Raw genomic sequence first — 20,759 nt, forward strand, 5'->3', positions numbered from 1 at the left:
AAGAAGATATCATAACTAGCTTGGAAAGCATGTTGCTTTTATTTTGCACTTTCAGACGGGGATGCGTTTTGACACAAGGAAGGTAGTTATGAAGATGTTTTAGGCCTGATCTGAAGACAACATTCCTTCCATATCCTGTGTTCAAATCTAGATATGTAAAGGCAACCCAACTTCGGACTGATCTAAGTGGCATATGTCTAGCAGTCCACTCCATCAAACTGTTTGAATGGGGAAAGAATGGAGGAATGTTGTTTGGAGTTTTGTTTTTTCCAGGCATGGCTTGCATTCTCTCAAGGTCTTATTAAACACACCAGATGGCTACTGAGGTGAAGGCCACCGATTTTTGAGAATCCCTTATTCAAGTTCATTATGAGACTTGTAGTTTTACCTTGTCACTGCATGGATGGCTGTGGTAAATTGCACCCACTACTAGCACCCATCACCTCATATTGAGTGCAGCATGTAACACCAGTGGGCTTGCAAACAAATTATACCTTCCACCTTCGAGCTCCATCTGCCTTCCTCTCTGCAAATCTGTTGATTGTTGTTTTTCTCTCTCAATCTTGCCTTTCTCCCAATCATCCTTCCTTTCCACTTGTTGATGGAAGGTAAGGAACCTAATGGGGCTCCTGAGCGTAAAGCTTTGGACTTTGGTGTTTGTGGGTGTGTTGTTGAACAGGTCTCTGCTATATGCATTTGTTAGGGCCCCACGTAAGCCATGTCATTAGCTGGGAAGGTAATCTGCAGTGTATTGAAACTCACTCACCTACACTGCCTTTAGGACCTCTAAATCAGACCGCCGGGAAATTACGGTTGCATTTAAAGGAAATCAATTGCATACATTAGCTGTGATTTTCCTTCATTATGCCTGCAGTCTGGAATGGAGAACAATTTAATTCTGTCCGTCTGCTCTAGGATTAGTATCAAATGAATGATTCATTGAAATCTGTGAATTAGTTGAATCAGAAGTTCGGAACCTTAACAATGATTGATTGTTCATGTGAGCACCATCGCTGGCTTTCATTAAGTGTAGACTAATTCAGACTGTCTTGTTTGTTTACAGCATGCAAAAGTTTACTCAACAAAAAAGCAGATGGAGTTAAGGTAAGAGCTGAAGCAGGGTTCTGTGCACCTACCTTCCTTCCCATCTTTTTTTAAGAAGTTCTTCTACTGTTTGAACTGCTACCTAACTCTTTAACCTACATATCATCACTGTAACACCAAACATTCATGTTTTGACTGAATGTGAATCTGACAGTTATCTTCTGCATTGTGTTTAAATTTAATTGAAATTGAAAACCTCCCTTTACATTGACTTTGATTAAAAGCTCAGAAGGTTTTTTTTCCTCTCATGTAAAGGTTTTCAACATTTTCTACTTAACTCTCTTTCAGTGTTTGTAAAACATTTAGAAATCTATAACAGTTGGTTCGAGTTTAACCGATCAGACTGGAGTAGTGAACGGTTTGTGAACAGTAGCAGAGCTTAGAAGCAAAATCCCCAGTGCTTGTGAGTGAGAGCACTACTACCAAAGATTAATTAACAGACTTAATCATTGCTTGTACTGCTGCCACTCACTAATGGAGCTAACGAATAAGTAATAATGAAGACTTATTTAAGAGATCTATAATAATGTAGCCTTAAGCCCTAATCAAATTGGATTAGTTTATCAGGGGGATAATATATGTGTGTGTGGGAGGGGGGTCCATTTTCTTCTGTGAACACTCTTGCATTCCGAGATGTGACTAAAATCATCACAGGATAAGCTGGTTTAGCATCCGAATCCCAGAGACCAGTTTGGAGTGAAGCAAAGCTCCAACAACGATTTCAGCGCATTTCTCAAGCCATAAACAAAAGTTATTGTTTTGGAAAGTATTTAATATCTACTGGAGGACACAGAGATGCGTGTCTGAACAGGACTGAACTGACCAGACCACCGCTGAGTTAAGTGAAAATTAGTAGGTAATTCAGTCCTTTAATTTTCTCAGAGGATGAAGGAGGAAAAACACACACACACAGTCGACCCCCAGACCCCTTGTAATGTAAAGGTAATCCTGTTTGAATAGGGCAAAAGTCAAATTATCTGCTTTAGGCTTTCAGTATATTGGTGCTCTGTGCTATGGACAAATCCAATAGATGATTCTTACAAGGGTTAAATTCAGTTTTTTGTGCAACAGCAGCCTTATTAACAAAGTATAGCTTGACTTATTTTTGATCTCATGTTTAATTTAATGTTAGGTGACTTTTAAGCTGTCAGTCCCACTCTTTTCAGTCGTGTTTTATAGTAGATGCATGCTCATGCCCTGTCAATGTAAAATGAGTCAATCAATTTAAATGCTGTTTGTTTTTTGTTTTTTTTTTTGTAAAAAATGTGAATGCTAGATGTGAATGACCGTCCGGTCGCTGGTGACTCTTATCTATCTGAAAAGGAAAATGTTATGTCTCCTCTCTGCTGCAGCCTCAGACAAACAACACTAAAAACAGTGTAGTGAGTGCCGTAGTGAGTGCCCTGAAGGAGAGCAACTCAGCCTCCTCTACACCAATGGTACTTTAATCTGCATTCAACACTCCCTTCATCCACACCAAGTGTGCTGTGCTGTAGATGCCAGTGTTTCCTTGTCTTGATTGTTTTGTTTTTGTTTTGTTTGCATGCAGTAGTTTAAGTTTGGCTTTATCTTATACGTTTTATGTTCTGCTGTTCTCTTCTGGCCCTCAATTTGACCATATGAGTGGAAGCTGACCCGCACACTCATTAAATCCAAATAAACACGTGCAGTACACCAGTTGCCAAATGTGGGAGATTACTAAAGTTAACTGTTCCCAGGCTTTGAGTGACTTCTAGAACTTTCACATGCAGTGTTGACCATATTGATCACTCTGTAAACTGTAGACAAACGACCTAATCACCAGTCTCGCCAAGTGTGCCGGTGTGTACTAGGAAAAGTGAAATTGGTGAAATTGGTCACAGTGTTCTCAATGTTCTCAATGGGAAATGTTAGGACGGGCTGGAAGAAGCAAAAAGTACATAAACAAAATTTGAAGTGAAGCTGCTCTGCAGTTTCTCTGCTTGAAAACTGTCATTTCTTGCACTCCGTGCCAAAAATGATAGCTGGGTGCCCTAGAGGGCCAGGCAGAGGAAAGTGAATTGACACTTGAAATGGACTGTGCGTGTACACGCTGCCCAGACAGCTGAGCAAAGAGCATCCCGGGACCTCCAACACGAACCATTAAAGCACACTGTTAACCTCTCACCCCACCACAGCCCTGCAGGCAGTCTAAAGCCCATCACAGGGCTAAGAGAAGCCCCACCATCACTCACACGGAACATGCACACAGCATGTCTGTGTGAGCAGGCTTTTAGAGAGCTGATTATCAACATTTACAGATTTCATGCATGTTCCCTTTTTTATGCCTTTGCTCATCTTTGCTTGTTTCTCGGTCTGGAATTCTCCATCTTTTGGTATCTCAGTGGCATGTTGGGTCCACAATTCTTCATAGGGTGATTTGTATTATACACTGCATTATAAAGACTGCCTGTGTGTGCCTGTGTGTTTAACTGTAGTTTTGGGTAGGAGTATTATGTGACAGTATCTAATCTTTATGGCCTGTATTAAATCCTACAGGAGCCACAGACCACAGTAGTACACAACCCAGCAGATGGCACCAAGGTGAGTCCCTTTGCTGTACTCATTCTCTGGAGCAGGATATGGATGAAAGATTGGGATCAGTGTGTACTGAAAGTGTATGCAGCATGTAAAAATGCTTCAGCTTTTGCATATTTTAAGTCTTTTCCTCTAATCCGGACCACCTTATAGCCTAATTATGTTTCAGAAGTAGCTGAATGTTAATACTGACTGGATGCCTTAAAACAGTTTAAAATACTCTATGAAGTATGATGTATAAACCAAATGGAAATATTTTGCTCATTATTATATAAGGCAAAATCCCAGTGGACATAGTTGTACAGAATATGAGTGGAGTCAGTGGAGTGTTTTTCTTGGGAAATATCATGCTCCAGCTAAAGTTGCACAGTGTAAATAATGTATAGAGCCATTGCCTCTCATGGTCATATAACTTTTGGTGGCGCATGGAAGAGACCTCTAATGAGAACTGCAAAGAACTGTTCAACCCAAGTCATATTTGTGTAAAATCCTGTAGGATTACTGTACTGCAACATCTACATACATCTTTTAATTTAGCTTGTCAACAAATGCACCTTGTTCAGCTAACTGCAGTGGTGTGAAAGTGACTGAGGGGACCCTTGAGCAAAAAACACCAGTTCTTACATAGTTCTGCTTTATTGGTCAAGGTTCCCTTTCATAGTCTTATTGATCTAATGTAGTGGTCTTACCTTGTCAGACCTGTTTTGGTTTCTCCTATAGATTTACAGTTTCAGACGGTGGTTCCTTATGATATGCTAATATATTTTTCGTTCATCTTTTCTATTTCTTTATATATATATATAATATTTTTTTTTATTTTTTTTTTTTATGTGACTTTCTTTTTTTCTGTTCTTACCATTGTCTTCCACTCTCTTTACTCTCTGTCACTCTCTTGCACCCATCCTGTTTATCACTCTTTCTCTGCAGGGTTCCACAGAGAGCTGTAACACCAACGAGGAGGAGGATATGAAAGGTAGGAAAGGTACCCAACCCCTTCTCTCTTCTTCTCTTCTGCATGCCTTCAGTACTGTGGCCTCATGGCTCTCAGAGCTGCTGTGAAAACAGCAATCTCTCTCCTCGTCAAGCCCTGCTATTACCATCATTTGAACTTCAAACACTGCATTAGCCAGGCTTTAGATATGCCGAATGTTGACTGGTAAGGCCTGTAGTCTCACCAGTAAGGCTACTTTTGAGTCAAATGGTCACCCACAGTTATATACAGTTATATAACTATGTTATATACAGTTAAATAGTTGACACTATTTAGTGTAATAAAGCTAGGCAGACAGGAGAGAGGTTAAAGTACCCTGATGGTAGATATATATCCATAGCGGTGTATCATGCATGCACGTGCACACACGACTGCCCCCCTGTAGAGTTAAATATGGCTTACAGCTGTATGGCATTGTTGGCTGAGTCAGTGGCACACTGCTGCAATGTGAGGCTAAGTCATTTCTAGTAATTGAGTGCATCATTCTCACACACACACTTTCATACAAATAAACCCCCACTTACTGCACACAGCTGCACTCTGTAGACCAACACACATACTTCTGCACTGTATACACATACTCTTGCTCCTAACTTTTGTGTGTAGCCTCCTGGTATCTGTTTGTATGTTACACTTTGTAAGTGTGTGTGCATAGGTGTGTGTGTGTCCTTGACTTTAGTGTTTGGTGTGAAATATATAATGAAAAGTGATGTGTGATGTTAGGTGGTGTGCTGTGAGGTTTCATTAGCATGTTTGTGTGTATGAGTTAACAAGGTTGTCTATGAGGGTCCAGAAATGCACTGCTGGGACATTATTCCCTCATTTCCTCTCCTCATTTACCTCTAATCTGAATAAATGAAGGCCCGACTGATGTGAGCGTTTGTTTTTTTCTTTTTTTTTTTTAAGTGCTGTATTGTAAAACAAGCAACATATTTCTATACTTTAATCCAACATTTTGTAATGTGGATGGTAGAGGTATTAAAAACTGAGGACAGCTGTTTTCCATTAACACCACTGTGTACTATTCTGATGGTGGGTTTCTCTAGAATGGTGTATTTTACATCAAACCACTCTCAATGACTTGGTTTACTGAATGCAGAACTGAATATCTTGATGCAGTTCTGCCGAAATTTAGGGAAATGACAGGGGATGGATTCCCCTGTCCGTTCAAATGGGCGGTAATATCGGCTGAATTCAATTACATTGGTGGAAAGTGACACATTTGCCAACATTCTTAGTGAAGCAGACTAATCTCATTGTCAGTTGTCAGCTGTAAAGTTTGATTGGCTCTCATTTTTGAATTAGTTTTGTTCATATGGAGTTGATTTGGTGTTTAAACTCATAAAGCTGACTGATGCTACAGATGCATTTCACACGATTTTTATGAATTTAGTGAATTTAATTTTCACTATGTGGTTTGGTTTACATTCCCTATCCCAGTTCGGTCTGCATTGCTGTATTAAACAGTGGTCGGTGTGACTGCAAGTTAATATTAACACCAATATCAGCTGATGTTATCGCTCAACTGATTTACCTGTCGGGCCCCAGTGAATGACACTTTATCTGCCCAACCACATCAAGCCGTACTTCTCGGGTGATGAGGACAGGAAATTGCAGAGGAGGCTTATTGAAACAAGTTCACTGCTGTGTCGGAGCTCGGTGATTACTGGCACTGCTGCATCGTGCCATGGCCAGCTAGACGCTGCTAATTCACCAATGCTAATTCACACTGCTAGAGGGCTGGGCACAGATGCATAGATGTGTTTATAATGGAGTCCCATGGACTATTTAGACTGCGTCTGTGTTTTTTTTCTGGTCGAGGCTGAATTAATTGAGCCATTTTATCCACACACGTCCTCTTCCAGCGGCCTCGTATGAACTTAATGCTAATCTAATATTGACAGAATAGCTACATCACCGCCAGCAGCAGCGGCGTGCGCGTGGTAGTGTCTTTTGGCCGGAGCTGGACATGAGAGCTGTGTGTATGTGTGTGTGTGTGTGTGTTTTTCTCCCGGTGGTGTGTGTTGCGCTGGTCTTGGGGCCGTGCCAGCGGAGAGTGCTCAGGGAGCCAGCAGTGACAGTGCGGTGATGAGTCAGTGCAGTGCCGGGGACGAACCGCCCGCTCTTGTGGCCTCACCACAGGCCTCTCCAGCCAGTAAGTTACCCACAATTCTCCGCTCCCCACTGGCTCTGTCTACCACCCCCACCCCCCCAGACCCACACCTACTAAAAACACCCACTCTTGACCTACCCCCACACCCCTCCAAGGCATCACCCACCTCTCCTCCTGTGTGTGAAGTGGCTTCTAGTCACTTTTCAGCACCTGTGCCGCCACTCTCCCCTTCAACCAGTTCTCCTCAGATCAGACTGTTTGCAGGTCTCCTCACGTTTTCCTCTAACTCAATACTCTATACTAAAGTATAAAGGCCCTACAGGTCATGTTCTTTCAAATATCCTTTTTTTTGTTTGTTTTTACAAAGACAATTTAAAAACTTTTTATTCAAATAACCACATATTACATTTGTGGAATTTTAGGTATAAGATTCTGTATGATTATTTGAAAATAACCGCCAAAACTAAAGGTTTAACATTTGTAGGTTACTGTAAGAAGCAGTGTTCATTTCCCTATCTAATTCTGTTCCGTTGATTTTTACATTCTTAAGGGTTTGGTTTCATAAAAAAAGCTTGTAAAAGAGATGAGTGTGATGAACCTATTTATTTATTTGTTTGTTTATTTATTATGTATTTCACATATCATGTTACATATTGTTTTGCAAATCACCCATATCAACATTATAGTAATACATTTTCAATACAGTTTTTATTAAAACAAAAACAAAAATGTAAAAATGCTCTGGAGAACAATGTAAGTCACTAGGATCAGTTCAGTTTCAATCATAAAATCAAATTAGAGTGTAAATAAATATATTAAGTATCATTTTAATCAGACATTTCTGTCAGATTATACATGTCCAGGTAAACATAAGCCATTACTTCATTAATCTAGCCAGTGTGTGTGAATGTTCTTTACCAGTTCTAAGTACTTCATACTCATTCTCGTTTTTTTTTTCAACTGTTCTTTATAAAACCAAACCCTGTGAAGCACCATTATGTTTGAGTGTATGGGATTTAACACACTACAGGTTAATATATGGGACAATTATTATTATTATTATTTTTTTTTTTTTTTTGTGGAACTACTTTCACATACAGCTCCATTCTTTGGCCACTTGGCCAACGTCTAATTTTCATCTTGCAGCATTTCCTGCGATCATCATATTCTTGGTCAAGAAGAATTTAGTTTTAGTTCATTTTTTTTCTTAGTGAAATTCCCAAATAAAAAAAAATAAATAAATAAAAAAAACAATTAAAAAACTAGGCTCACCCTTGACCGTCATGGTCGCTTTCTCTCATATCAACACCTAAAAATGACCATCCCTTGAATTCCCTGTGCTCTTCTGACTATTTGAACTTGTGTGGTATCCTTCCTTTGTTTTCACCCATTCACTTCTCTCTATATCTCTCATGTGTGGATGATCATTTCTAGCCTCTAGCTATATTTTTCAGTGTTTTGGAGATTGACTTGTGTCTTTTTCTGCCTTAAAGCTGTTTGCACCCCTTAGCACCCTTTGCAGCCAGAGGTTTCACTGTGTACGGCTTTCTGGCTTGTGCTTTAGCCACAGGGCTGTACCTTAAATGTGTCTGTCTTACTGGTTGATGTGATGCCACTCTGCCTTTGCTGTGTGTTGCTGCTCTTGTGATTGACACTGGCCTTCAGAGGATCAGTCTGGTCTTAAACTCCACTACTTTCACTTTGATTCTTGACTCTTTGTGAGCATTTATATAGAGGGATTATTCATCTGGTTGTAGTTTTGTGTGGTTTTACTACATAGTTTGTAGGAGGTTATTTTTGTTACAGCATAAAAGAACATGAGTGCTATAACTGCAATACACTGTCCATCCACCCGCTTCATCTTAAACATCTGTACATTTCACATTCTTGCTTTTGTCCTTAACATTTGTTTCTAATTCATACTCTTTTATTGTGCACTTGTTTTAGAGGCCAAATGCAGCGGGGGCAGTGAGGCTGCAAGTGTTCAGTCCACCTTTCATTACAAATGTTTGGGCAACCTTAGTTATAGTGAATAACTGCATGAGTAAAAGAACCCCCTTTGGTCAGTATTTCAGCTTGTAAATGTTTTTGCTATAGCCAGCTAAGAGTCTTTCTGTTCTTGATTAAGATGAAGGTCATATTTGTGCAGGTATTGAAAGGTTATTGCCGTTCTAGCAATCTTACAGCAGTTACCAACTGAAAAAACGGCTACCACAAAAAAACACTTTACTATGTTCTTATAGTTTTCCCTGCTGGGCACAGATTATTCAGAGGTTGTAGCTGCTTGGAAGAGCACATAACTGTTACTTTGGATAGGATTGGAGTTGTCAGAGTATTTGACAACTCAAGCTTTGAAAATCTGGCCTAACTTGGCCTGTCTTTTAATCAAGATAATTAAGATTTGAGACCTTATGTCTCACTCGTTGAGTGTTTCATCTTATACTTTTTGCTTTTTGGAGATCAGTTCATGTTCTACTCACATAACTATTCACAATAACAGACATTTTGACCAAGAGTGCCCAAACCTTTACATGCCACTAAGTAACTAAACAGCTTTTTACAAACTGAAAACAACTGCTTAATCAAGTGGAATCAGATGTGCGTCTATTTGATTGGATTGAACCCATCAGCTATGTCTGGCCTTTGATAATTGAATTGAAAATATTTAAGCAATTTTCCCCTGAAATTCAGTTGACCTTACTGTGGGGGTCTCTTATTACTTTTATCTACCATCCTAACCTGTCATGGGCTTTTAGGCCATTGTCTTTTATATATCCCTCTTTTTCACTGGCCATATTCCTTTTTTTCCCTCAAATTTCAGTAAGGAAAGTCTTTAAGAAAAAGTTTTTAAGAAAACATAGACATAAACATTTGTAAACTGGTAGCAGTTTTACATACCCTTCATTTAGTATTAGATGATACTAGGTTAAGCGTATTAAGTAAATCTTATCATTTATAGATACAAACAGTTGATCATACAGTGTCAGGAACTACTTAAACAATTTCATTTGAGATTATTAATCGACTGGATGACTACTTTTGGGGTAAGAAGAATACTGTGTGAAATTTGCCACTGTTATTTCCCCTGTTTCATTGTGAAGGGTGGTTAAAAAGAGCCTGTCCTCTGTTTTCACAGAACACCACCATTAACACCCTGTCTCTCTCCCTTCCTTCTCCTCTCTTCTCCACATTCTCACTGTTTCAACTGTTCATTTAACCTTTTTTCACATTTGCAAAAAAATATTCACGTTTCACCCCCCCTCCCTCCTTTTCCTTCTCTAAACTAGTGCTGCTGTGTTTGGCTGTATTGGATAAAGATAGCTTTGCTATGTAGCTCCTGTTTCTAGGGTCCTTTGCATGTTTGGTATGATGTCACCAGGGGGGCACTGTGGTGCATGTTGTGTGTTGCAGTTCTGGTGCATGACAAAAAGCGCATGGCGTGGAACAGTTCAGGACACGCCTCGTGCCCAGAGTTAGAGTGTGCTCAGTCTGTTCCTCATGCCACGTCTCAGGGGGGCAGCAGTGTGTCTGCATCTGCAGCAAGTGGGGTCACAGCTCAGTGTAAGTGCTTTGGCTAGCTAAGGACACACACACACACACACACACACACACACACACACACACACACACACAGCGTGTGCAGTGCTACATTTCTGTGTTAAAAGAAGAAACTTTATGGCGTTAAGGGGGCTGAAGTCAACTGTCTGGTCAGTTGCAAATATATAGAGGTTTGGTCAGGCGGGCTGTTATATATATATATATATAAACAGCCTGAAATGTAACTAACTTCAGTTGCCAGAAAAAAATGTTTTGCCTGGCATTGTAGATTTCTTTGCTCTTTCTATAAAATAAAGTATTCTTATTCTGTCCTTTGTCCTGGGAAATGTAATGGTCTTTCAGGTACTGACTGTAGACTGCAGGTTTCTAATCCTCTCTTCTCTGTTTTCATTAAACCATCTCCTCCCACTCCATACCCTTCCTCCATCTCTCCATTCCTTATCAATTCCTCCTCCTTTTCTGTTGTCTAGTTCGTAAGCAGGAGATCATCAAGATCACAGAGCAGTTGATTGAGGCTGTGAACAATGGAGACTTTGAAGCGTACACGTAAGAATGGAACGGGACTTCAGTATCAATATCATGAAAATTTTGAGAGCATTTTTAATGCATTTTCTTTTTTGGAGTTCAAAGTGTATTAATCACTGTTTCAGGAGAATCTGTGACCCTGGGCTGACCTCATTTGAGCCAGAGGCTCTGGGTAATCTGGTGGAAGGGATGGATTTCCACAAGTTCTACTTTGAAAACTGTGAGTCTGTGCAACACAGTTCAGAATTTGCAATACTCTGTGTACTAGACTTATCCTATGTTAATTTTAAATGACTGTAGGCCTACAGAATCATCCCTGAACCTTTTGGCAGAATAATGTTGTGTCCAATACTTGCAACAATAGTGTAACAACTTGTATCTTGTTGCAGTGTTAAGTAAGAACAACAAGCCAGTGCACACCACCATCCTGAACCCCCATGTGCACCTGATTGGAGAGGACGCAGCCTGCATTGCGTACATCCGGCTGACTCAGTACATAGACAGCCAGGGCCGTCCACGCAGCTGCCAGTCTGAGGAGACGCGTGTGTGGCACCGCCGAGACTCAAAGTGGCTCAATGTGCATTTCCACTGCTCAGGAGCGCCAGCTGCACCTTTACAGTGAACCCTCCAGGACAAAGGCAGGTACACACATACACACGGTTATAATAACAAATGGAAACAATCCAGTGCATCATAAAATATTGCATTTTCAACACAATTTGATTTGTAGCTATTAACAAATTACTATAATATAGACAATAAAATCAACCAACTTTGAAATATTGATGCAATTTTGAACACCTATGCAGATCTAAGCTGCATCCAAAAATCTTAAAGCTTGCTGCTTTTTCCTACCAATCCTCCTCTGGTCCTCCATGACCTGAATCTGTGATGGTGATGCCATCTTGCTGGCTGTGACAAAACAGGAGGAGACGAGCAATGCAGTGTTAAACAGCAACCAAAGCAGCTTACAGCAGAGGAAACATGAGTGCATGCTACCCATCAAGTCTTTTGTGATTTTAGAACAAAGTTACTGTTTGATACCCAAAGAAGAACACAGAAAAGAAAAGTCCACCGAAATGTAAATAGGCTGGATAGCAACTGTGATGAACTACTAGCAGGGTAAGGGGCGATCCTTCAGGAGAACTTTGTTCTTAGATTTTTTATTACAATCAGCTTTCTTAAAAACATTCAGATTAAGGCGCGGCCACCATGATCAGAGGATTACTGGTTTAAATCGCAGGCATGCTGCTAGCCATCAGCAGCCAAGGCCCTGAGAGAGCACAATTGGACTTGCTCTCTCCAGGGTGGGTAGATGGTGCTCTCCCGCATCGCTTTCACTGGGGTGCTAGCGTCTCGAAGCTAGCCATTCGAAAAATGGGCGGCTTATTATTATACTATCTAATTTAACTGTCTAATTTTCTCTCTAAATTTAGAGATAAAGTTAAGTACTGTTAGTGTCTACATGAAGAAAATACTGGCTTCTCAAAGTCATGGCACTTCAGCACGATTAGATTATTATAGATTATTTACTATTTGCACATTTTGTTTTTTGTTTCACCAATAGTACAAACACATCCCTGCCTTGTTTCTTACTCTTACTTCTTTCTTACTCACCTATTCACTTTTGTTCCAGGTTGTTTGGATTCTTGAGTGATGGGAACGTTTCTTCTTTGTGGCCGGATCGGGCACATAGAGGCCGGCTGGACGACAGCAAGCTACAGAACATGCCATTGAAGAAATTCGATAACATCTAGTCCTACTGTCATCACCTATCCTGTTTAACCTTTGACCAATAGGAAGTGGCCGCGGCTGTGGCCCCACCCACGGGACGGTGCATGCATCTGACGCCCACATGGGGGCGCTGTCTAGTCCTTTCCCATGGAACCATCTTTTTTGCCCGTTAAAGATGTCTAGAAGGTGTTGTAAGTACTGATCTATGAATTCATAAATATACTGTACATTGTAAACAAAAAGAAAAGAAAAACACCAGAAGCTACAATCAAGTTTGAAAAGCATTTATGTAAGTAAAGAACAGGGGGTGGGGAGGGAGGGGGCACTACAAAATAAAAAAAAAACAAAACAATTGAAAAAAAAAAAAAAAACCCTCTCGCTCTAAACTGGTAAAGTTTAAAAGGGAATGATCTTAATCCACCATCTTGTACACTTTGTAGATTTTGAATACTACGACTTGTTTAGAGAATTAAGGGAATGTCAACTAATCAGAAAACAAGTGTCATTAAAAAAAATCTGCAGAGTTCAGAAGTTCTTCATATCAAGAAGCACCAAAGTGTAGTCTTTAGGCTTTTAAAGGAGTGTTTCTGTGTGCGTTTTTGGATTATTATTATTATTTTTTTTTATTATTATTTGAAACTTTAAATCAAGGTATGTGGGGAAGGTTTGAGTGGTTCTGGGTTTTAGTATTCTGTGTTAATGTGGAACTCTTTGTTTGTTTTTTTTGTTTTTTGGCTGAGGCTGTATTGGACAGAACGTATTTTGTGTTAAACGATTAGAAGTTTTAAAACTTTTTTTTTTAAATGTTAAACTTAATCTACGTGTAAAGTTCTATAAATATATATTTAAAAGAAATGAAGTGAAATAAGGAACACCTCCAGGGGTGTGGGAAACGTCTTTTTCATGTAGGTCTGTTTTGTGTGTGTATGTGCGCGAACGTTTGTATGGACTTATTAAACTTAAACATGCCACACTATTACCTTAGCTAGACTGCTCCACCTCTGGCTGAGTAACACAGTGTTTGATAGCCCAAGTGGACAGACTGCACTCTGTCTAAATAGCACTACAGCTAGTCGTAGAGAGGCCCTTTTCATAGATAAGAATACTCATACACAAACGCACCACCTGCCTCTCCAAACCCATTTCCAGCTCAGAATTCATGGTTGTAGTAATATTCGCCAACTGCCTACCGTCACAAGCTGTGGTAGAAACGTTAGCTACATGGCACCATCGCAAGGAGGAAGAGATTAGAGAGATGTCTGTTTAACAATAGGTGTTCCAAATGATTGGATCGGAGCCTAAAAGCACTCCTGGGCAAAAGAAACATGTTGGGATGTAGGTGTGGTTGGAGTAAACAGAGGCTGGAGCATTGGCCAAGGATAATGAAGCATTCTCCTCAAGTGAGATCACACACGCACACACTCTCTGCCTGTTCATATTTAGAACAATAGTGGACAAACACCCACACCCAGATCCACACACGCATATTTACATGCTCTTACTGGAACTGTTCAAGTTTGTGACTGTTCTGCTTATGGTGGTCTCGTCTGAATCACTCTGTCCTAAATGTGTTGTTGTTGTGGTTCACGTTGGTGATGGGTTTGTACGCTCACTTGTTAATGCTGTGTAGTACACACGTGAAATCCATCTAAACACGGAGAGAGGTGGCAGGACTCTTCACTTCACATGAAATTGACATTTTACCTTTTCAGGTCACTCATGGGTTTCACATCTTTCTTTTAAACAAGTGAAATATTTGTTTTTTTTTAAAGAAATACAGGGTTCAAGGGTCTGGTTCTTAAGGTGAATTAAGTTAATTAAGCGTATGGTTCTCGTTACAGCACAAAATACCAACTTGGGTGAGAAAAAACAATGAAAAACTACCACTATCCACTTCACACACTTCATTAAGTAGACTATTGGTAAATTACTGTAAAAAGTGTTCTGTACCCCCCGCGGAATATAGGATAATTTTTTCTTAACGAAGGAAGAGTTCTCAGTCTGTGTAAATACATGTAGTGTTCACACATCCTTCATCGAGTGTAGGGCTTTGGTACATATCAGCACTGTAACTTTGCACGTGTGAGTGTGTTTGTGTGTATGTGTGCATCACCATCACAAAGCCCTCTTAGTGACGTCGTCAGACTCTGTGATGCTGTTTTAAGCTTGTTTTGTCTTTCCGGATTTTTTTGTGTTCGTTTTCCTCTTTTTGCGCTTTTGGGAATCACTGCCTTGCCAAGTCAGTTTTTTTTATTAATATTAATTTAACTTTTAAGGCATTCAAGAGCTCCATAGAAACTGAAAGGAAATGGAAGAAAAACACGGAAGTGGACACACTAAACTGATAGGCTGTTTAGACTTAAAGCAGACTCCACCCCTCCACCCCTTTTCCTAAAGCTAGGAATGAACCTTTGACCAGGATCTGCCCATTACGAGGGATATCCTAATATGCAGCTTAAATAAAAGGACGAATATGCATGTCTACTTTTCTTGGTAATTTTTTTTTCTTTTTTTTTTCTTTCTCGGAACTGTCTGTGTTTACTTGATTAAAATGGGGGGGCAGGGAAGGGGATCTGTTATAGTTGCATCTCTGAAATGACAACCACTCCATTGGGGATTATAATGTACCACATTTAAAAAGAAAAAAAAATCTATATTATAAAATTAATCGAGTCTCAGCTTGGAATGCTCCCCTCATTCAGAGTAAAACTATTGCATTGTAATGGTATACTATTGGGCTACGTATATACTTGGAGTTTAAACATGGATGCTGGATTTTGCATGATCATACATTTAATAAAACCATGACTTGACAACTATCAAGTGTTTGTCTGAATGTTAGTTCATCATAGCTTTGTTATTATTGAAACTTGGATCTTGGACGTATTTAATAAAAAGACCATTTCAGCACGTGCAAAGTGTTCCATTGCTTTTACTGCCACAGATACTTATTTATGAACCACATTATTAACATACATTCCAGAATATTATACATATTGCACTGTACTAATTTATGATCTTTGAATTCCTCTTTGTGAACTATTTTTGTTTGTAGTTTAGGATTGGTGACTATCATTATTGAAGCTATTTTTATCATATATATCATGTGTTTGCCAAAATAAACTATTTATGAAGGAAGAGGATGAAGACCTAAAATGCCTCAGTTCTGTCAGTTACAGATCTCTTTTTGGTCTAAATGCCGTCTAATGCCGTTGTTTAAGAACAAATGTTTGATTTGAGGGTGGGCCTGCGCTGCACCACAACAAGGTGTAGGGAAAGAGTGCCATCTAGGAGAGTGCTGTAGAGAGCAAGGCCAATTGTGCTCTCTTTGGGCCTTGGCTGCCGATGGCTAGCAGCATAACTGGGATTTGAACCAGTGATCCTGCGATGGTGACCACCCGGGGCCCCCCAGGGTTAAAAGATTTAGGAACATGTTTTTAAGAATGCTGACTGTTCTCCTGAAGGATCACCCCTACCCTGCTAGTAGTTCATCACCATTGCTATTCAGCTTACTTACAATTTGGTGGATTTTTGTTGTGTTAGTGCAAAATAAATGAAGCATCAGCCAATTGTGCTCTCTTGGGGCCTGTATTCAAACCAGCAGCCTTCTGATCATGGTGACAGCACCTTAGTCCACTGGACCACCCAGGGCCCCCAAAAACATGTGGACTAAGGTGCTGTCACCATGCTCAGAAGGTTGCTGGTTTGAATACAGGCCCCAAGAGAGCACAACTGGCTGATGCCGTGATCTTTATATATTGGGTGTTACTTAATGCAAAATAAAATGACACCTTTTCCTTTCGTAGTGTTTTTTTTATTTATTTTGCATTAAGTACAACACCCAATGTATAAAGATCATGGCATCAGCCAATTGTGCTCTCTTGAGGCCTTGGCTGCAGAAGGATTCAAACCGGTGATTCTCTGCTTATGGTGACTGTGCCATAAACCGCTAGACATTTTAGACCCCCTACATTTTAGGTTTAAATTTTATATTTGGTCTTTTTGGCCCCATAACCCCCCATTAAAAAATTACATTAAATATCTGGAGAAATTTATTTAAATTTGCGAATTACCACATTAATGTCAGAATTTGTCAGACACTAGAGGGCGCTACAGTTTTGTTTTGTTTTTTAATTTAAAAATGCCCTCATTTTCACAACACAGAACAGCGTAAAATGTTACAGCACCACAGTCTTCATCTTTAAAGCTAACTCCAGTTATTAAGTGCCTTTGACTTTGTAAACGTGCCTTTTTGTAATAATGATAAGTATTTATCTTGGATAAATTGAAATATACAGGTCTGTTTTCTTCACTTTTTTTTTTTTTTTTCCAACTGAAATACAACATTCTACTTTCTAAAATAAAATGAAGATCATGGACAGGTCTTTAGACACTTGCACTTCTATTCACTGAGGACTCGCTTGCGGACTCCCTCTAATGTTTTATGGTAATTTTTTGATACAGAGCGGTAATAGGAAGTGGCCAGGCTCTCCACAAATTCTGGAGACACAGACCTTACTTGTTTGGGAGAAACACCTGGTCTGAATTAGAAATACTAGCGACACCACGACTAAAAGCTGCTGCATTTTACACAAAAACAATATGAAAATAGCTTGATTTTCTTTACTTACCAAAAGAGCGACCGCAAAAGGAGAAACCTGTGGCTTCAGGCCGCACTTAGAGAGGAGGGAAAGGGTGTTTTCTGCAATTTTCTTCAAAATCAATGAAGTACTTCTTAAAAAAAAAAAACACACACACACACACTACAAAATGTGGGACTGCAAGTCATTATGCCTGTGGTAAACACTATCATAAGTAAATAAACATAAAAAAATCCAATGGGCAGAACATAGAACACAGAGGAAATCCTAATTTAATGTGTGCCTAACAAAAAGGTTAAGTTAGCTAGTGCTAACAGCTAGCACTCAATGTTATGCCAGTTATCATCCTAATAATCCAAAGTGTCTAAATGCTGCATTAATGGTACTATAACATTATAGGGAACTGAATTTGTCCACCTTAATGGAGCCTGATGTATCAGCACCAGTTTCTTTCATGTTCTATAACAAAGCCAGTCGTTGACCAGCAGAGAAAGGATCTGGTAGTACGGCCTGTCTGGCTGTAGAATTTTGGCTCCAGATGGCAATAAATCAGTAGGATAATCTCATTTTATGAAACTGTCAAATTAGAGTGTCTATTCACCCAAAAAGAGGCGGACATTGCTGAAGGGCACAGTACCCGGATGAGGTACTCTTCAGACACTTCAGAATTCATCCTGCTCCTTCTGTTAGTAATCGCATCAATAAACACCACTGACCCTGCCCAGCGTGGCCTGAGGCTACGTACCAAGCAGCATTTTAAACTAATCTAAACTAATCTCTGCCCACACTAACAAGCATTAGAAACTTATACCCCACCGATTAGCAGTGTGGAAATGCTACTGTGTTAAGCTATGATCTGTAAAGCAGTCTCCTTTACCTGTTATGGTATTTAACTGACGCTCTTATCCAGAGCGACTTACAAGGTGACTCGTATTACAGAGGTGGGCCAATGTAGTTTTAGGAGTCTTGCCCAATGACTCTTATTGGTGTAGCGCAGCACAGTCACCCAGACCAGGGATCGAACCCCAGTCTCCCACGTGGTGTGGTAGCTCACTGGCAGGTAGTGGTGTTATCTGTTGCGCCACACCAACCTGTTCAATGTACATTCATGTAATAAACCTGCTTTGAGACCACAGTGGTAGGATTTAGCTGGGTTGCCTGTGATGTGTTTCTCTACTGGTCTCTTTCAGGTTGCATCTCCCTGGTTGTTTCTGCTAAATGATTTTAAATGAATAAGAAGTGAGCAGTCATTCAGAGTGGTTCTAGAGAAACTTACAGTAGCAGGGATGTTCACAGTGGCGGTGAATGGAATTAAGATGCCTGAAAAGTCCCTAAATGTCCCTAGAAGTTATCACAGAAAGTTATGAATTACTCCAAATGGTTGTGAATACACAACCTGGTGCCAGAAACATGTTTGAGAAAACCTACAAGCTTTTGCATTAAGTACAATGTGTTTTAATCATTAAAATGATTTATTAAAGAGTGGAGGGAAACAAGCAGGGCATAGTGCGGCAAAAATACTCTCCTAAGAAAACGAATTTGTTCAGATTTTCAGAGTTTTACCATCATCAACACAACATATTAAACTCAGAAGACACGTGTCACAGGTTCACAGGTGGGTTTAGACAGTGAGTTTGTGCTGCAGTCATGGCGCTCCCTGGGTCCTTTCACCACCACTCTAAAGAAACCCATTTAAATGTGTTTCTCAAACACTGGATTTCCACTTTAATGAACAGAAGGGCACAGCAGACCTCTGACACAGTCAGCACTAGCCCATTTTCTCTGAAAGCTCTGGCTATGATAGCTTGCTAACGGTCGTAGTGATTAGTTAGTAGTGAGGTTAGCGCCAAGTCATTTAGCTCTTACAAACCGGCCCCTTTTCACCATAACTGGGTTTGTTTTTCACTTCATACAATTTCTGACACTTTTTGGTCATATACTGTGCATGTCCACAACAACAGTTCCAGTGCGAAACGCTATATCGATGTTAGCGTTACCTTTTCATGCTAGTCAGAAACGTTGTTGCTGGTGTTACAATAATGAGTGTCCCATCAACAACAAATGGGAACACTGACGGATCCTAAGACGGTACAAAGTCATCGAAAATATTAAACTATTTTATTTGCCTGCGTATCAGACGATAAGCCCGAAACGGTGCCAAATTCACTAACCCCCACATGCTATAGTCCAAATCACTACATAGAGCACTGTTATAAATACATACATACATACACTGTGGGGACACAGCCGTAGGCTAGTAGGCCTACGTTGTAAGACCGCGGCAGTGTGTATGTGTTTAATGAGTTAACTGTCTCTAAAAGAAAGCCACTAAGTTAATAAACATTACTGCACAAACATTTACTCATTTACCAAAACTAAATATATATAATTAATTTAGCCTATATGGCCAAAGAAGCTCCTTTCAGTTCACTTGAGTGTCTCACAAATAAAATAATTTAAAAAGCATTTTTACTTTTACCACATTTTACGTGCATGCCAATGTAAATACGCATACATTATATATATATATATATATATAAATATAAAAGGTCAGATGAAGTGAAACGGATTTGTGGTTATTTACATTTCCGTTCAGGTATTTCAGGCTGTGGACAATGCGCTGTTTGACCCATGGTTTGACCAACGGTTGATGTAGATGCAGGTACCAACACTCAGGATAAAAGGCGAACGTGTTCTAGCTGTATAAATCCTACTATTGTAAAACATTAAAAAAATAAAAGTTAAAAAACTTTCCCTAGGTCATCTTGGTGAGTCAGGTTATAGGCGATTTTGACTTGGTTACTGGTTTAAGCCTCAGTTCGGATGCTTTTCTGTAACCTGATTTGTGTTTAATGACGTCTGTGTCCTCTCCTGCTCTCTCGCTCTTTGATCAATGAGTGCATTGGGGGGAGGGGGGGGGTCTCATCTTACCAGTGGTTTAGTGTAGTCTACGTTCAGGAAGATGGCGATGGCCTTACGGACGTGTCTGATGATGACTGTAGCAACTTGTCCGAATAATCCAAATTCGGAAAGGGAATTGTCGCTCGAATGAGCTCGTGCGCGCTGAGACAGCGGCAACATTCTAAAGTGTGGCAATGAGCTGCGACGACAAGGTGAACAGCGCGTGCCATTCGGAGGCGGATTGCGTTCTTCCGGAAGCGATCACGTGACAGGAGCGTTTCTACCCGTTCACGTTAAAACGTAAACACTGCGTTTTCAAGCCAGAGAGGCCGACAGCGTTTCCACGTGTCTCCGTTTCAGAGGAGTAGTATGGTGGCAGCCGTAAATTTAAAAACTGAAACCTAGTAATGTGCCCGGCCGTGTATTCGTGTATTTTTTTTATTTTTTTTTTTAATCCCAATTACCTTACTTGACTCAAGTAAGGTAACTTATACTTATTACTTAAGTTACCTTACTTATCTAGCTAAGTAGAAATTTTGGTTATCTGGAGTAATGGAGTAATTATGGAATGATTTTTTAGACGACTTTTTACTTCTACTCTTTTTAGAGCACATGGGCCACTACCAAAGGCAAATTCAACACTTGGAAACAACTCCAGACCTTTTGTCTCTTTTAT

The 20,759-nt window shown here is 40.0% G+C and overlaps 1 protein-coding gene and 1 long non-coding RNA gene across 9 annotated transcripts in view; one reads left to right on the forward strand and one right to left on the reverse strand.

Annotated features, from left to right (window-relative positions):
• camk2g1 (calcium/calmodulin-dependent protein kinase (CaM kinase) II gamma 1) overlaps positions 1-15,400 on the forward strand; it is a 74,791-nt gene extending 59,391 nt beyond the window's left edge. For 2 of the 8 annotated variants that reach the window (XM_072666768.1, XM_072666770.1), the window contains 10 exons: positions 1,064-1,104; positions 2,457-2,543; positions 3,622-3,666; positions 4,588-4,642; positions 6,702-6,806; positions 10,176-10,325; positions 10,793-10,868; positions 10,973-11,067; positions 11,237-11,485; positions 12,484-15,400. In XM_072666768.1, coding sequence (XP_072522869.1) covers positions 1,064-1,104; positions 2,457-2,543; positions 3,622-3,666; positions 4,588-4,642; positions 6,702-6,806; positions 10,176-10,325; positions 10,793-10,868; positions 10,973-11,067; positions 11,237-11,469 — 887 coding nt within the window. In that variant the 3' untranslated portion in view covers positions 11,470-11,485; positions 12,484-15,400. The remainder of the gene's footprint in view (positions 1-1,063; positions 1,105-2,456; positions 2,544-3,621; positions 3,667-4,587; positions 4,643-6,701; positions 6,807-10,175; positions 10,326-10,792; positions 10,869-10,972; positions 11,068-11,236; positions 11,486-12,483) is intronic. The other 6 variants (XM_072666771.1, XM_072666772.1, XM_072666774.1 and 3 more) reach the window with 4 other exon arrangements.
• Positions 11,491-20,214, reverse strand: LOC140543660 (uncharacterized). Its single transcript, XR_011978192.1, has 3 exons — positions 20,114-20,214; positions 17,213-17,315; positions 11,491-11,759 (listed from the first exon to the last, which is right to left on the reverse strand). It is a non-coding gene; the product is annotated as an uncharacterized lncRNA (long non-coding RNA).
• Between the last annotated feature and the right edge of the window lie 545 nt (positions 20,215-20,759).

Source organism: Salminus brasiliensis, chromosome 22 (genome assembly GCF_030463535.1).
Source record: "Salminus brasiliensis chromosome 22, fSalBra1.hap2, whole genome shotgun sequence".
NCBI classification, from domain to species: Eukaryota; Metazoa; Chordata; class Actinopteri; order Characiformes; family Bryconidae; genus Salminus; species Salminus brasiliensis.